This window comes from Triticum aestivum, chromosome 4A (assembly GCF_018294505.1).
Source record: "Triticum aestivum cultivar Chinese Spring chromosome 4A, IWGSC CS RefSeq v2.1, whole genome shotgun sequence".
Classification (NCBI taxonomy): domain Eukaryota; kingdom Viridiplantae; phylum Streptophyta; class Magnoliopsida; order Poales; family Poaceae; genus Triticum; species Triticum aestivum.
The window spans coordinates 604,622,159-604,640,495 of record NC_057803.1 but is presented as its reverse complement, the minus strand read 5'-3'; the positions used below and the strand labels follow the sequence as shown (position 1 = coordinate 604,640,495).

The 18,337-nt window shown below is 40.9% G+C and overlaps 1 protein-coding gene across 1 annotated transcript; it reads right to left on the bottom strand.

The window, feature by feature from the left end:
• Positions 1 to 618: 618 nt before the first annotated feature.
• On the bottom strand, positions 619 to 17,563 carry LOC123087461 (mediator of RNA polymerase II transcription subunit 13). The gene is made up of 23 exons (XM_044509480.1): positions 17,208 to 17,563; positions 15,461 to 15,577; positions 14,358 to 14,431; positions 14,102 to 14,241; positions 13,918 to 14,004; positions 13,735 to 13,822; positions 13,561 to 13,644; positions 12,750 to 12,827; positions 12,581 to 12,660; positions 11,574 to 11,652; positions 11,031 to 11,339; positions 10,876 to 10,962; positions 9,370 to 9,604; positions 8,251 to 8,451; positions 6,257 to 7,561; positions 5,928 to 6,177; positions 5,729 to 5,810; positions 5,551 to 5,638; positions 5,045 to 5,123; positions 4,192 to 4,487; positions 2,242 to 3,283; positions 1,770 to 2,141; positions 619 to 1,502 (listed from the first exon to the last, which is right to left on the bottom strand). Exons 2-23 carry the CDS (start codon positions 15,482 to 15,484, stop codon positions 907 to 909), a joined length of 5,676 nt encoding a protein of 1,891 aa, XP_044365415.1. The 5' UTR covers positions 15,485 to 15,577; positions 17,208 to 17,563; the 3' UTR covers positions 619 to 906.
• Positions 17,564 to 18,337: the final 774 nt, after the last annotated feature.

The following is an 18,337-nucleotide window of genomic DNA, read 5'->3' as shown; positions in this document are numbered from 1 at the left end:
TGAGCTTGGATGAACAGTAAAATCAATAAAAATAATGAAAGACAGTGAAAAAAATATGAATTTTTTTTGTAACAAAATTGACAAATGTTATGATAGCTTGTAAAGTTTCAGCATCTGATGACATTCACGAAAAATATGGAAGAACAAACAAAATCAATGCTCCAAAAGTGTTATTTTCGAAAGCATTTTGGATCATCGCTTTTCAAAAGCACTGGAAAGGGGCAATAACCGGACAAAGAGAAAGAAAATAGAAGCCTGTCATCTTAACTGATTTCTCCCTGCCCTCCTTCATTCACACTCAAGCAACTAGAGTGAGTTGGCGAGAGATTCCGGTAGCTCCTGCAGCTGCCATCCACTTAGGCCTTGTACAATGGGAGATGCTTGAGGGAGGTGCTTAGAGAAATAAACCAGACTTTTCTTAAGCACTGGTGCTTATTTATGCAGGGTAGGCGCTTAACTAAGCGTCTCTTCTGTAGAAATAGGCACCGGTGCTTCAGAAAATCTTGGTTTATTTTTCTAAGCATCCCTTTAAGCATCTCCCATTGTACAAGGCCTTAGGGAATCTCCAACGCCTTAACTCGCAAAAATTGCGAACAATAAAAGGTGCCAGCAGCAACATGAAACCTCAAGCCGATGAACAACAAATACGACTGAGTTACCAGTTCTACAATGTTACAACGATTACACATTACAGGGAGAGGTATTGCTATTACATACATCCTCAACCCAAGAAATTAGCACTCTTGCTATCAAAAAGCAAAACTGGGCTCATCAACGCACCATTCACCTACCTACCTAATCTAGATACACATTGACAGGCACTTAGGTTCAAGCAGCATCTAGCCCTTGTTTTTTTCCTGTGTAAGACAAACAGCTAGTTTCCATCATGTCTATCACCTCAATAAGCTAGCTAACATCCCCCTTGTCTGTTAGCTGAGAAAGATGTCGATCTGCGTAGTGGAGAAGTCTCCTCAACCTCAGAACCATATCACAGTGGAAGGGGAGAGCGCTGCGCCTTTCCATGTACACCGGGCTCACTGTCATCCACGAAAGGGAGTGGAGCTCGGCAGCCACCGCTTCCAACACATTGTGCATGTCCATTTCGTAATCACGGCCTGATGTTTCATGCCTTACAGCCTGCTTGCTCCCTCTGCTCATCTTGTCTTGGACAGTGCCTCCGTAGTAATCAACGATGCTAACAGAGAGAACCGAGTGCCTGCTGTCCTCCTTGGTGAGTTGCTTTCTTACTGGTGGGACAGCTTTGGAGACGACATAACCCATTGCCAAGGGAGTTGCTGTCCCTTTGCTGTGCAATAGGTGGGCAAGTGGCGGGGATTCCGATGTAAGGCATGTTGGAAGTTGTAATGTCGCAGGGGAAAGATACCGCATACTTGGTGATGGAACCAGAAGATACGATGCAGACATTGACCCGATGGATTTGACTGGGGCAAACCCGTCTAAGTAACTAGATGCCCCAGTGCTGCTGCTTTGATTCCCTTCACCTGTAAGAGAAGAGACGGGGAAAAGGAACATTAATAAATAGTAGTATGACACTGTCCTTGACAATGGATTTCCTTAAAAGCATGATGATCCTTTACTTGACTGGCACACTTGGCACGATCAAGATTCAAAACAAATAATGATACAATGTATTTGTATCCTTTAGTGATGATCATTTACTTTAAAAATCGCCACACTAAATAAAGTACTCACTTGTAGGTGGAGATAATAATAACATACAGTAACATACGCAGACAGACAGTACTCACCAGAAGTAGGTCTGGTCGCCGGCAGATCTGCTTGGCATGCAAGATGCAATGAGCTATCTTGCGAAACTGTAACTAAACTGATGCTACGAACCAAGTGCAATGAACCCCTTGAACTGTCCATTCCAGTTTGTTCCACTAGGCTCTGCTTTTTGTTGCCTGGCTGACCTTTCGTGAAGCTAGATTTTGAATGGGGGCTGTATAACGTACTTGGTGAGGAAGGCATGCTTCTGTCCTGGATTAAGCCCATATCTTGTTGCTCGAGTGTTGGTCCATTAGAATTTGACGGAATACCATCAGGTATAGATCGCCGTAGCTGCACAGGCCACTTCTTTACCTCGTTACCACCAAAAGAGTATATTGCCTTTTGCCATTCTGCATAAACAATACGTAGACATTACAAAACACATAGATAACAACACATTATGGCCTATCGAATGAAAAGTACAGAGTTAATGATAAAATTTGTTAGTACCCTGGATTTCAAGTTCAAGGAAACCTCCAATACGGGTTATTACTACATCTCTTGATCTCGTATTGCTAGCCTCTGGTGAAGATGACATTATTTGACAACCCTGCTGCAGAATTTGAATGAATAGGCTTTGGAGAACTGTAGTGTCTTGGCGGCTACTGATACCACCAAAAGGAAATATTAAGCTGTCTAATAGCTCTCCTCTAGAATCTGTCCAGATGCATACTAACCATCGCCAGTCCTCGGTCCAGCCATAACAGCAATGAAGACTCGCAGCACTCTCATTCTCAGACCCTTCAAGTAGCGGGCTTGCTCCACTATCAGTGCCACCTGAGATTGAGCTGTAAACCCTGCTGCTACTTGCATCAACTCCAAATCTTGAAGATTCCATTGTATCATTGTAATCAACAGCCCCAGGCTCTGCCAGAATGAAAAGCGGCTCAAAGGCATACTTCCTGTCATCCTGAGCACATAATTCCAGGATTTTGCTTGGATCAGGCAATCCTACAGCACGGCCAGGTTGCCATGAGTTGTCCCATGATACTGACCTCATGGATGCATCGAACTCTGTTTCTCTAGAGAGAGTTTGTCCAGACATCCGAGGAGCTAGACATTCTTTCCAAAGGGTAGGACCAGGAGATGCTGTATGCATCATCGTGGACTGAGGCCTACTCATATAAGTAGGTGACTGGAACATGTCACTCGTGGAAACAAACCGTGGGATCCGTCGAGCCTTATTGTACACAGTGAAAGCTATGTCCTTGAAAGCAGCAAGCTCATTTGGTTTATGGAGTCTCAGTAAAGTTTCAACAGTAACAATCTGCAAGACAAGCTTTGGTATGCTGAACCCAGAGAGCATTACAACATTGGATGCTGATGCTTCATCAGCAGAAGCACTGCTGTTTAGAGCTTTGGCGACCTGAGTATATAGGAATGATTTCCTTTCTCTCTCTGACGATAAGATAGACCCAAGGGCAACAGAACTTTCTACCAGTGTCTGTAGGACTGCAGATGGTTCAGGAAATGGGCAGACCACATAAACTACCTGCGTACATAATGGACCGTGGGTGTTAAAATAGATTAGCATTGCGATTTTGGGGAAAATACCAACTTAAAGTTTATTTTTGTGGCACAGCACTACTTCAGGCAAAGCATGAAAGATATATCAATTCATCCACCTAGAGGCCATCATGCATATAACTGAATGATTAGAAGTCCAGAGCATGTGATCTTTTTTTTTTGTAAATTCAAGTGAATAGAAATGAACTGTTGGATCATTTCTGCATCCAAAAACTTAAAAATTGAGTTAAAATATATCTCCAAAAGAATTGGCGACATATATATGTGAAGTATACTGCAATGGTGGCACTTATTAGTATTAAGTGCAGAATAATAAAGGCATCCTACAGTTGTCATAAGAGAAAACAAATAATGATATATACCATGACAAGAGCCTCAGTTGGATCAAGAAAATAGGAAAGTTGTATTTGGACAGAATGCGAATAACAGAAGCAACATGTCTACAAAGTAACAAATCATATACACCCTCTGTAACTTAATATAAGACGTTTTTGACACTGTCATAGACTCTAAAAACGTCTTACAACAAGTTACAGAGGTAGTACAAAACAACAATGATAAGTAAATTATCATATCTGATTAAATAAACATCCTACAATAAGTTGACTACTAATATGTATTTCTTGTTTGCCAATTCCTTTTGTACAAGTATGTATAACAATATTTATTTCAGTGGGCTTCTCTGCGCTCATAAAAAAGAAGAGGAAAAAGAAATACTGATCAGAGAAGAGCAAAATAACAAGAAGAATACAAGAATATAAACCATGCAGAGTATCATCACAGAACAATACAAGAAGTGAGACATGCAGCCATTGTTTTGTAAGTCCCTTGGATCAAAGAAGTGGAGAAGGAAGAAAAGGTAAAAGGCCTTACAGTGCAAGGTATGTTACTGCTCTCTTTCTGATTTGTTGAAATGTTTAAAGTAAGCTTTATATCCTTAATTATCCTTGCCAGAGATGATAAAAAACTTTTCACACTCCAACTTTTTGAAAGAGCCTGAAAGTATTCAGTTACTGAATTGATAGAAACTGAGTGGCTGCCACTAGACTTCAATTGATCAGGGCACTCAACAAGAACAAGTCCTGAAGGCAGATGTTTCCCAGGAGATTGTTCTATTTGCCCCCCACTGTGTTGTGGCGAATGAGTACCCAGTTTGCAAACTTCATAAACTATAAGAATGCAAAATAGATAGAAGTAAGGAACAAACTCTGAAACACAATGAATTAGAATAATTATATGGAGATTATGAATTGCTAAACTATGACTAACTGACAAGTTACCCTAGTAATGACAAAACATTGTTATATTATTTTGGTTGTTTGTATCTATTACAATGTTGTGATCAAATAGAACGAAATCAATTATATTGCATCCATGAAGCCATATAATTTGTAGAAGTGTTATCTTGAAAGCATAATGACTGGCTGTAAATATTGCCTCTGAACGAAACGTATAGCTTGCACAAATAGTAAATACAAAGGTAGGAAAGGTGGCATTAGGCCTAAATCTCTGTACATGTCTCATTGTCATACAGCCAACACAGTGAACTAATGATGTTCATTGGATTCATAGACACTTTGCAGGCATAAGTGTAGAAAATAATCAATAGCTATCAAGATTTTAAGTTTATGAACTCGAGTCCTACCTTATTGATCAACATTAATTACTGCTAATTAGCACTGATCATTGCTGGCTATAGAGAAGAAGCAACGTTATAGACACTTACCTGTTCCAAGCTGCATGAAAAAATCAGTGGCTGCAGAAGTAAGCATATCGATATCGGGGCACAGTGCATAGTAAGTAACCTGAAAGAGCGAACAAATGAGAAATTTACGAATCCCAAAACTGTAAAACTCTTTCCAGAGTAACCAAAACAAAGAAACACGTAGTAATCTAGATTCAAGAATGGCTATAGAACTTAGGGCCAATTTGCAGTTGTGTTGTGTTGTGCTATATCCTGATATGGAATACTTAAAGGGCAGGCCGGTGCACGTAGCTCCCGCTTGTGCAGGATCCGACCACTTCGGAATTTCTGCAAGAGGCTGTTTCCAGAACTCGAACCCGTGACCTCATGGTCACAAGGCAACAGTTTGACCTCATGATATGGAATACTTGCATTACAAAAAATATTTACCGATTCCATAACATGTTGCTTTTATGGATCCAGAACGACACTACAAATATGCTTTCAGGCAGTTGATATATCAAAAGGTAAAATAAAATATGCCTTACAGGCTTGGCCGAAGCGTAAGGTTCCAAAGGAGCCTTCTCCCACAACTTGAGGCAATTAGCAGAGGTCTTCAACCAATCATCCTGGTAACTGCAATTTCAGTACTTACATCAGTAACTTGTGCAGACAATTAAATGTTAGCTCATTTAATAAATATTTTCAGGGAAACAAGTCTGCTACCCAACAAGAAGAGATGGTGAAGGGAGGACAGCGATGGTTGGTCTAACACGGTGATATTCCTTATGATGCTCCTCTGAAGTGCCTGCATTGATATTCGATCTCCCCTAGATAAATCATGGCTTGCTCCTTCTGGCAATATTATACTTGTAACATAATAAAGAAGTTAAAGACAAGTTGAGAGATATGGCAGCAGGAATACCTCGATCACTGCTAGACTGGGGTGGGCTCATTGCATCTCCACCAATGGGTACAGAATTTGAAGTCTCTCGAATATCACCAGTAGTATAATGGAAAGAGTATGCATCTCCCATGGCAGCAGATTCTGCTATAGTACTTCGACCCCTGCACCAATCGATTACTGATAATGGGCCATCCATGTTTGCAAACGCTGTTTTAAGAGCTGATTTTATGTCCGACTGCAACAAGCCAATCATGGATGATTCCGAAACCTGTATCCAGAAAAGGACATGGAGAAATGATGCATGGATAAGTAGAAATGGCAAGAAAAACAGAGCATCAGATTTTTACCTCTGCAGAAAGTGGATCAACTAAATCAACACCAGCACAATCCTTGGAATGACATGTTCCTAAAAGTCCACCACAGCCAGCATGAACCATAGAAGGATCACAAGAAAATCCGCGTCTCCTCTGCTCATCCAAGGAGAGCCAGAAAAAAGAACCATCTCCATCATCCATATCAAGTGCGATATCAACAAATGAAGTAGATTGCTGAACTAGCAGAGCCATGGCACTGAGGAGTTCCACAATAGGTTGTCTTTGTACAGATGGGCTTGTGCCAGAAAATGTTTTAGCGGACAAAGAATCAAGGGGTTTTGCCCCTTTAGGTACCACAACAGACCTCCAAACTCCCACGTTTTCCAATCGGGACCTATCATACATTTCATGGTCAACGTCACTAGACAGCCTAGCTGGCATACTTTCTTTCCTTTTCATGTCATATTTGGGGACAAGATCCGAGTTACTACTGCTCTCTGTCTGCATAGCACTGGACAAAGCACTTTTTAACTCAGCAGATGCTTTGGTTCTCAGAGACACTAGTGAATGCCTTATTCTGCACATGGCAGCCTGAAATGTGATGCACTCAATTTCAGTTGCAAGCGCGGTCTTCATAGATAGGAGGAAATACCCAACATTAAGCATGTTATCACTCTTCTTTTGCAAAGTCAGAGAAGAACTAAACGAAGTTTCACCAGAAACAGGTCTTGATGTTTCTCCCTTGCATGATTGTTCGTCTGCATTGTTTAAGCTCTTCTCACTCTCTTTTTTCCTACCTTGCACAAGTGTGTATAAGCTCGATCGACCAACATCACGTGAAAGATTAGCTGCTGTTAGTTTATCAGACTTCTCAGACTTGTCTCCTGCAGACTCAACTTTAGAACTTTGTGTGACATCATATGAATAAACTCTTGAGCTAAAACCGCAACTCCCTCTTTTTTTCGATCGGGGCAAGTAGGGGTTTGTAAACAGTGTTGTCGGCATCTCACAACTGGAAATTTCAACAGCTGCATATTCTGGTGCAAACGTGAGTGTAGCTTCAGCTCTGGTGAGAAAATCAGATCTACTAGATGATAATACTAAGGACTGGGACCCTGCAGGTGATGCAATTTCTTTGAGAGGCTCCTGAACTTTAGAAGCAACATCCTGAATAGGTGACATTGTATGGTGGTTAAATGCCTCCATAGATGTGAAACCAACAGGAGAAAGTCTTTGCTCAGGTATATCCATAGCTATGGATGGACTATCTATGAATGGCATGTCTCCATATTCCGAAGCAGGGGGTACTAAAGCATGTGATTCAGCAGTACCTGGAGGCTACATAAAATGGAACATCAGGATTATAGATAGCAGGTAAGTCAGAAAGAAGTGATCCTAAAACACAAATATCATCGTCATACAGTTTTCTATTTGCATGTCCAGAAAAGGTAGTAGGTTATTTACATTTAAAGAAGGGTTCTGCATTGTGCTCATTGTTTAGATCCAACAAGCAGAGAATTCCACATTTCATGGCTAGTAGACAGGGTAGAAGGTTAAAATGAAGAAGTTGCACAGTAGGAGAAAATTCTTTCACAAGCTTTTGGTGATATCAAAAGCAACATGTTTCAACGCATGAAATATGTGACTAAGTCAATAAATGACCCTTGATTACAGTCTAAAAGCTCGAGAAAGCAGAAGTGAAGTTATTGGCTACAATCTAGAAACCTAAACAAGCAGCGGCAACAATAGCAACCTTTTGTTAAAAAATGCACAGCATTGCAGGAGCATGAAATGCAACGAAGTCAATACAATATATTAAGTTGCAGAATACAACTAGTGATGTATTTAACGGAATTAAATATTTCATAAGTACTACAGATTCCGAACAGTCATATTATTGCTGTCATATGCATAATGAGTTCATCATTATCACAGAGCTTCTCATACAAGACCAAGCATAGTCTCTCTAAATGTTGTAACCTTGCTTCATCTACAAATAACTACTACGAGGATGATGGGGTACCTACCTCACCAAAATCTAACTCATCCTCTTGAAAGAAGTCACTAAAATCTCCAAACTCTGAGAGAAGTATATCGATGTCCATCACAACCCCCTCTTCACCCCAGCCCCAAGAACATCCCCCCTGACCATTTGTACCTTGCATGTTTACTTCTTTGCCAGCATGAGAAGAAACTTCTGTTATTTCAGAACGAGAGCGCTTGGATACCTAATTGAACGAATACAAAACGTCAAGACTTCTTCAGCACAACGCTGACGTAGAATTGTACACAATAATGTGATTGTGCGGTAATGCTATCAAGCATTAACATAGCAAAATGAGTTAATAACACAAACAGTGTAACATGTATATATGGAGATTATTCACCAGAATAGAACTTCATGCATGTAATGCGGCAAGAAATTTTGGTTTTGTGGTATTTTAGCATCAACAGATTGATATATGCTCACAAATTAACCTTCTATGCAATGAAATTTAGTGTTCTGATAGTTTACGCAAATAATTCTATGCACAAGATGGCATGAACTGTATAGCATGTGTTCTTCCATGTAATGAAATTTCTGCCAGCATTCAATTATCAGTTTCTATCAAGATGTTGCTCCATTTTATCACCATCAATGCTTAGACTTAGATTATTTGCTACATAACGTGTTATGCACTTCCAAAGATAAACTATGCACATATTTGTTCAGCAAGTCATATTCCCGTAGCCTCTATTTCACATGTAAGCCTCACTGAGGAGTGAAGATGACAAAATATTTTATGCAGTAGTATACATACTTAGTTTTCTGTAGGAAAAAAGGATGCAGCTACTCATAGCTGATCATTGTTTTACTTACAGCATATCATTCATTTACACAAAAATTGACTCATATTTCACGCGTATAACTAACTAGAAATAAGTCGATAAGCATGTTCGTATGTCAATAGTGGCATAACAGTCTTCTGTTATCACAAGAATGATGTAGCAAAGCATTGTACTACCACTACAAGTTAGCAGCTACTGAGAAGAGGAAAAAGTAGTGTTGTACTAACAAACATATATTAAAATGCAATTCTTGAGAAAAAAAACTGTTTCAATATGGAACAAGTTTGTAAATTAAGAGGAAAAGAACACAGTACCACCTTGCTACCAGCAATGTCATTGTTCAATGGCAGATCAGACTGACGGCATGCTGCAGAGTCAGCATCTGCTAAAAGATCACCACCTTTAGCAGCAATTGCATGCTCACTTCCATTAGAAGTGCTACTGACACTACTGATACTACTAGCCATGCCATTGGAGTTGCTATTCCTTTGTCTTCTTAGTCTTAGAAAATTAGAGTTCACACCAAGTCCACGTGAAGATCCAAAGAAAGAGCTGCTAACAGAACAAAACAATTAATGCAGGAGAAACCAGACAAAACAAATTTGCAATCATGATGTACTAAGTACTGAAAAAATCTCATGTAATAATACAGATCAACTCTTTAGTTGCACCCAGAGATTATGATCCATGTGCACGATTGAATCTATGTAATTCCTGCAAGTAACTTTTGGGTACAATGAACCATGGCAACAAAACATGTTATATTGCATAGAGACTCCGGATGTGCTGCGTGGATGGTGATCCTTAACAAAGAGTTTAGTCCAGCTTAGCACAGTACCACAACCACAAGCTGAGCCTTAGAACCTCAAAAAATTTGGATAAAATTAGTTGACAATTCTTCTAGGTCTTCTTATTTTGTGGGAATGAAGCAGTAACTCTAATTTTTTTGGATAAACTTAGCTGCCAATTCTTCTAGGTCTTTTTTTGTGCGGGAATGTGGCAGTTGAGACTTCAGAGCCTTGATTACAAAATAAGTGCCTTTAAAACAACACTTACAGCCTGTTTGGTTGGAAGCCAAAATTTGCAACAATGTGCCACACTTTTCTTAGCCAAATTAGAAAAGTATCTCATAACCACAGCTAGACATGCCAAAAATGACGTCATAAGAACATAAGTTATGGCATGTTAGGCTAGGTTATGGCTCCACTTTTCTTGGCCACAAGCTAGCCTGTTAGGCAAAAATATTTGGCATGCTAGGACACTGTTAGGCATCAACTGAAACGGTCCTTGGTGCTGTTTTTCTCCAGTTCAAGAGAAGTTCTGGCCCTCAAATGAGAGCAAGCCAGAAAGGAGTTACTGTAAGGAACATGGGTACGTGATATTACAATTTACAGCAAGGTGGTAGGCAACATACTTTATGTTCCAATTATTTTACCCTTCTAAAGAAATGATAGTTTGCGCATGCTCAGCAATTTAAATTTCTAAGTTCTGAAAAATGGCAAGATTTACCTAGTTGTTCTATGTCCACACCTAGCTCAGAAAGTAGGAGGGTGTTTCTATGTCTAACATATCGAAAAAATAATCAGAATTTCATGTATTCCTCTGAAGAAAAATATTTTCTTGTTATTTTTTAGATCTTGCATTCCACTATTTAGTTCCGACAGATATAGGATAACATCAAAACAGCATTTCAATGCTGTTCTTTCTACATTTTACAGAGTTCATTGTAGATAACAGCATTTGAAGTTGGTCTCCAACGTTTTGACTTATGAGCTGTTCCAGAGTCATTGATTGATAGAAAAAACAATGTATGCCAGACTGACCTGTTCCGGAAGTAAGAAGACGGAGAGAAGTTCCAGAATGGCCAAGCCTCCCATGGTGAACTACCCATCCAGTCCTGTGACCACATTCTGCGGGCAACATAATTTAAAACATGCACTCTCCAAATATAACAAGATCATTAGAGCAAGACTATTACCTTTTACTAGAAAATCGAACAAATGCCTGATGGACCATTGGTACCATGACAGCCTCAGGTGGGTATATGAATGTCCTTTCAAGAACTGGAAGGCCATCAGCAGATTCTAACTTTTGCTGCCCATCAGCACCTAAATGAGGGTCGTTCACTGAATCTAATTCTTTCCTAATCTGATTATTTTCCGATTCAGAAGTTTTGTCAGTTGAGGCAGGTGGAAAGCCAAGGGCAACTTCAACATAGTAACTTTGACCTCTCAGCTGGCAGATGGTGGGTTGAGTGAAACCTGGTAGATTAGGTGCCGATAATTTGCTGAAATATTTACAGAAAGTTACCATGAGAACTAAGTGTCATAATCAACTGCTCTGCATATGAATATCCTTATAAAAGAAACACAGGATCTCACTGACAGGTGAGGTAACACCCAAGAGGTGCAAGCAGGTCTAAGTGTCTAACTCATCAGTGAGAGGTCATATCAACAGGCATAGAATGCCAAAAAAAAAAGCTTAGCATACAAGTCGATTTGAGTTTTGAGTTCTGAAATACCTTGAATATACTTGTCTCGCAAGGTCACTTGGGCAACAGCCAACAAGCCTACCCAGCATTCCACTAGGAGCGACAATAACTGCAGCATTCAATTAAACAGACCATGAATTTGAATATGCATGATATAAAACAAACTCCCTCCGTCCCATAATATAAGAGCGTTTCTGACACTAGTGTAGTGTAAAAAACGCTCTTACATTATGGGACAGAGGGAGTAACTTTCATCCCAAAAAAGGCAAACATAATTTACATAAACGATGAAGAAACTGACAAAAGCAAAGTTATCATGAGCTTGGTCATAGAAATAGAATGCACAGTGAAGTTAGTTTGACTATTTAGAGAACTATTTTATATTTCAGCCTGATTCATGATGATGACTCCCAAGAATATAAACCACTATATGGCAGAAATGATGACTCCCAAGAATATAAACCACTATATGGCTGTGCTTCTGCCCATTTTGTCAACGTCATAGCACACAGACTAAGACAAATACAGAACAGAACTATCACCAGCAGCGTCATTACTTAGAAGGTTCTAACTGTCAAACTAACCAATGTAGTCATGTTTTTTAACTATAAGGGATCCCTTTAAATAACAGTATGATACAAAAGGACCATCGATAAAAGTTGAACAATTGGAAAACTAAATCAAAATGTATGCCATAAGCTAGCATACCGCCTCTCATGAAGTTCTATTTATAAAGATGAAATTTCAAAAACACCATATTACTGAATGGCTCCCCAATCTAAATGAGATCTGCTTGTCATCTTTTAATCCACCTTATAAAGAACTAAAAAGTAAGATAAAACAGTGGGCAGTCCCTATTGGTAAATCAGATATCCCAAGGACTTTTTCAAGTTCCCCTACCACAAGAAAATCATGTCAGATCAGAATTGTGAATAGCACAAAGATATTATCTTTTTCCAGCAGACAAGACGGTAGATTTTCTAAGGATGTCAATACAGCAAGATATGTAAAGATAGAATTAGTGAATGAAACAGTACCTGGAAGACCTTCACCAACAGAACGGGGAATGTGTGTGAGAACTTTCTCTATATCATCACTAGATAGGTTCCGCATATATCTAACAGAATAAACCATTTAAAGTAAGACCACTGGCACTAAATAAACTGAAGAAAGCCGACGATATGACGGGACATAATAAGAACTAACCTTGCAGATATAATAACATGCACAAAGATTGCTTCCTCAGTGGCCGCGAAGACAAATTCTACTGTAGGTTGTGCTCGCCTATAACACAATGATAACAAAATTAAATGGAACGGAAATCAAGAAAAGCAAAGTTGTCCTTGGAAAACAAACAGAAAACAATGAAACTACATGGCCAGCCACATCTGTATCCTCCATGTCACACTGACATTACTTATTTCACCCGCGATCAAAGAGGAATGATTGCGAGCCTGTGATGTTGTAGCATTATCGCAAGTTGATATGGACTTCTGCTTCAACATCCAATTACTAGAAGTCAAGAAAGGTCAGCCTACTGAGTCATCTCGAGAGACACTTATTTTGGGACGGAGGGAGTATGTCAGAGGATACAAATTCATGCAGGCCCCACTGCAATGCTTGTATACACAATAAATGGCCAACAAGTATCTGAATATTATCATTACATTCTCGTCATCATATACAGATTGGCAAAAACAAGGGATGCGGCTATTTTCGAATCCACTATAGCAGAAAGAAAAAAGAATCTATTAAGTTGAAACCTATGTTGACAATTCGGTTATTGTTTAAACAAAGTTTTGTATCACTAGATGGGCAGGGGCCTTTTCATTCCTTCAAACACAGGAATGATGACCAACTTCACTCTATCCCAATATACCATACACTATCTATTGTAGTGCACAACATTTGAACTTTAACAGACATGTTGCATAAGTTGCTGAACAAAGATTGTAAGAAACTAGTTAACAAAGAATACAAAATAAATAGATAAAGGCATAGCAACTTAGTCACGAACCTAAAGCTGTTTTGATTTCTTGTAGGGGGGTTGTATTTTGTAAATACATCACCAAATCTTGCATAGGAAAGCCCTCTTAGTGCTCTGTGCAAGAGATATTGTCAGATTGGAAATTCATCAATGAGACAGCAAATTATAAATTACAGATTCATACTATAACAGGTATAATGATACCTCTCCAAAGAATTTCTTAAGGCCTGACAGAGTGCAGCTGCAACCTCTTCCGAGTTGCCTGGAGCCACCCATAAACCACTTGAAACAACTGCAAAACAGAATAAGCAGTAGAAACAAGCAAATAAATAAGCAAAGTAGACAGTCTAAGACTCCATGCAATAACAAATATCAACAACAATCAACCTCTTAATTTAGCTACAGCGGGCTGGGTCATTTCAGGTACTGACGAGTGACGGCCAGAAAGAAACAACCAGAGCTTGATCTTCTCATCTGTCATTGTTACAAAAAAAAAAGTTTGGCATAAATATGCATAGGCTAGACATAGGTAGAAAGAAAGATGGATGCAGGTAGTGCACATGATTATTACCAGGGTTATGCTCTCCTTGAGATGGATCCCAAGGACCAACAAAAGAATTTGTCCAAGTACTTAAGAAACCTTCATTCTGCAAGCGAAGATACGCTGACAGCACAGTGCTATTAAGAGCATCTTTCTGCTCGGCTTTTGAACTGGACGAGGAACAGGGATCACAAAAAAGAACACATGCATCAGAACAAAAATAACAAGTGGCAACAAGCAACTAAAGGACAGCACAAAAACGGCATATGGAGGGTACAATTAACACCTTCTATCAGAAGTAGCGCTATAATCTGGTTCAACAGGAAGAAATTGAAACCATGATACAGTCTGAAGCTCCCCCTGCAAGCACGAAATATATACATAAGAATTAAGACTAAACCAAAGAAAGCCTATCTGAATAATCTACAGACTAATCTCATAGCAAGCTGTGGCAGACTAAGTAGGTCAAAAATATCTCGCTTCCACACTCTTAAGCTCTAGCAGAAACCTACAGATATGAAATGGAACACCATTCGCAGTTTGGAAGTGTGGCAGGTAATGCCTCTCCTGTGCTGTAGTTTGTCATGTGTGAGGAGGGTGGTTCACTAGCTCTCCTAACTTCCCAACTTTGCAATCAGTTCCAAGTTCTACTTCTACTTCATAAAAAAAAGCTACAAACCATTACAGAAATTGAAGAGAGAGAAAAGGTCATTTGTAAGTCGCAAAGATAGCAGTGAGAAATAATCTGTGGAAGATCCCACAAAAATGACCCATGCAGAAATATTATCCCTATTGGGCAAACTGCGCTGAATAGTTTCTTTCAGGGTATGCTGAGTGTTGTTGGGTGTGGGGTGAGAGGGTTTTTTCTCCCTCTTCCTTGTACTATTTTCCTCCTTATTCTTAATGAAATGATGCGCAGCTCTCCTGCGTGCCCGAGAAAAAAATGCATCAGAGCAGTTGCCGTACTACATTTTGTTCACTTTTTCACACCATCATCATGGTGGGTATAGATCAAAAGTCGTTTGCAAAGGATGATACTCCATCCGTTCCTTTTTATTAGGTGTAACTTTTTAACACGGTAACCAAAGCACTGATTTGAGGATAATTTGGGACAGAAATGCCCCTGGTTATACAATGTAGGTTAGAGGGGTAATTACTGGCGGCTAATTAATGATCCTCCAATTCAGGACGGCTGGAATTGGCACCAACAGGGGTAAAAAGGAAATACACCTAATAAAAAGGATGTCGGGAGTATAACGCATCGAGAACTTGCAAGTTGCAATAATAGAAACACTAGAGTTTGCAGTTCGCAGTACAATGAAATACAATGAAATGGGGTCACAATTCAACAGAACCCACGTGGGGGCGCGCGGGGGGTGTTAAACTTACAATTTTGAAAATGTTGGTCCACATATTCAGTGTAGAAGGCAAGGATACTGCCTTTATAAAATCACCAGTGTTCCTGCCTGTACAGTACAAGGTGAAATCTGCAACATGGCCTGCTGCCTGTCATACAAAGAGTAATGATGTAATCCCATATATAGAACAGAAGAACAAATGAAGAAACTAGATGAAAGAAATGGGATCACACTAAGTTATCTGAAAATAGTGGGATTCTATGGTTGTCATTCTTAATTCCAAATCGGAGTACAAGATGTGATAATTGAACAATACTACAACAATGGGAGTCTATCATTGTCATTTTAAATTCCACAACCAGTATTCTGCCATTCTAGTTCCAAAGCCTTAAGAAGTTACGCCATTCCACTCACAGATGAATGAGCAAGAAGTTTCTATTTATAGGGTAAAAACACAATCCAATTGCTTTCAATAACTGTTGCAGTTAACATATTCGAGCTCCCCACAGGGAGTGACCAACACGCGCGACACAGGGAGCAAGCTATAGATTGCCAAACTCCCTATTCCTTTCGACATCTCACACGATGCTTACCCTTGTGGAGATCCCACAAAATACGATGCATAAACTCGTTAAATCAACGATAGGCCCGATCTCCTATCTAGGGTTTGTGAGTGAAAGGACGGGAGACGAGATCTGAGAAGCGGGCGGGCTGGTGAAGAGGAGAGGAGTGCTCGGCGGAGGAAGCTCACGTTGAGTTGCCTGGATGCGCCGCCGATCTCGTCGGCCCTGGTCGCGGCCGGCGTGGCGTGGAGCTCACCCTTGGTGGTACATGCGGGCAGGGGAGGGGGGTGCGCAGGGGCGCCTGGGCCGTCTTCTTCGCCGCCGCCGGCGACGGCTGGGACTGGCGGGGACGGAGGGTGCAGCATACGGCGAGGGAGCGGTGGGGCGGGTGTCAAGGAGCCGGCGTGGGGTTAGCGGCTTCGGGGCACCAGAGGCGCAGGCGGCATGGGCGTTCAATGAGGATCTGCTGAATCGGATCTGTGGGGGCTGTGATGGATGAGGACTTGTTGAATCGGATCTGTGGGGGCTGTGATGGGTGGGGTCGGGTCGGTCTTTGGAGCGCCCCATCACCGGCCTCACGAGATACTACATGTCTTAAGATGAACCTTCCACCAGTCATCATCGGCTACAACAGTTCCTTTCACGTCATCCCAACCTAGCCCAGTTGCTGCACTTTTCAACACCATGTATTGTGTATACTACTATACCGTCTCTTCAACATGTCCCGTTTGTTTTTTAATTGAGTCTTGGAAATTTGTTTCCCTGTCCTAGCCAAGAACTTCTCGACAAGATTTTTATCATAACCTCTACGGTTCAAATATCCCCCTGACCTGTTACGATTTTCAACCTCTTCTTTGCATATGCTGGCATAAAATGGCTATATGCGGTGTGCATATCCCAATTTGCCCTTTTCCTTTTACATCCATTTCACATCACAAATTTCAATCAAGCATGTATAAAAGGTAAATTGTCGCACACTTCACTGCTGCCATAACCAGGAAGTAATAGTAGTACATGTTTCACACACAAGCTGCTGTGTATCGACATAACCACGAAATAATGCATGTTGAGGACACACACACACACACACACACACACACACACACACACACAAGTTATGCAGCATATGAATCTACACATAGGTATTTCAAATGCTGGGATTTATTCATAAGAATTAGAAACATAAAAACAGCATATGCAAGTTTGTTTCTTTACCTCTGGCTGGTTACAGGGGAGAGGGGAAGAGCAGCCTCAAGGCGCGCTCCTGCTGCTCGAGGTGGATGGGGATGGCGGATGCGGGCAGAGGTGGAGCTCCTGCTGCTCGAGGCGGATCCGGGGGCGGTGGTCGACGAGGGGCCGCGCCGGTGGAGAGCAGCTGGGCGGCGGACAGAGAAGACAGAGGAGGAGGCGGGCGTGGGTGGAGCTCCTCCGGCGGGCTGTGGCGGTGGTTGAGGAGGGGCCGCGCCGGTGGCCGGTGGCCGGCGGCGCCAGCAAACCCTAAATCGCGAGATCGGTGGCGCTGCGCATCGGGGGTGCCGATTCAGATTTTTGCGGTGGCAAAGGTGGGTAATTCCCTCACAAATCCAGGGGTAAAGCTGCGGAAGCACCTCTACCTCTACGGGGCCAAAATCACTGTTTTTACTATGACCGTCGTGCTTTATCGGTCCTCGTTGTATTTTGTACTCCCTCCGTTCCAAAATAGATGACCCAACTTTGTACTAAAGTTAGTACAAAGTTGAGTCATCTATTTTGGAACGGAGGGAGTACCAAAATTTGACCGTAAATTTAACTAACAAAATATTTTGTATATCATCAAAAAATATATCATTAAAAACTATGTCTAAATACGAATCCAACGATATAATTTTTTTGGTATGCATTAACATTTTATTACTTAAATCTTTGGTTAATATTTGACACAAGTCATAAAGAGACTAATAAATCAGGACCGAGGTAGTATCATTTAGCGAAAGTTTAGCACTATTTTGACTCTGTTTAGAAAAAAACGGATTTGACATTTTTGCTACTGTCGTCGTCCCTCACTGCAGGATGCCATTATCTACAGTCGTGGTCAATCACGATAGGAAGCAGGTCAACGTGCCTGCGTCGTCACAGTGCTAGCTGACGTGGACAAGTGTTACCGCCAAAGGTCGTGGCGGTACCTCTTTATCCACTATCGTCATGGTCGATGGCGGTAGACCTTGAGAGATAAGTGACCGCCACCCATCCTCTCCACCAGTTCGTCTTAAAAATAGAGCTTGCACCTCTCTCCTTCCCTACATCTCCTCCGTTTGGTCATCATATTTTATATGCAAATGGAGAGGAAGGTAATCTCCTTCGCCCCC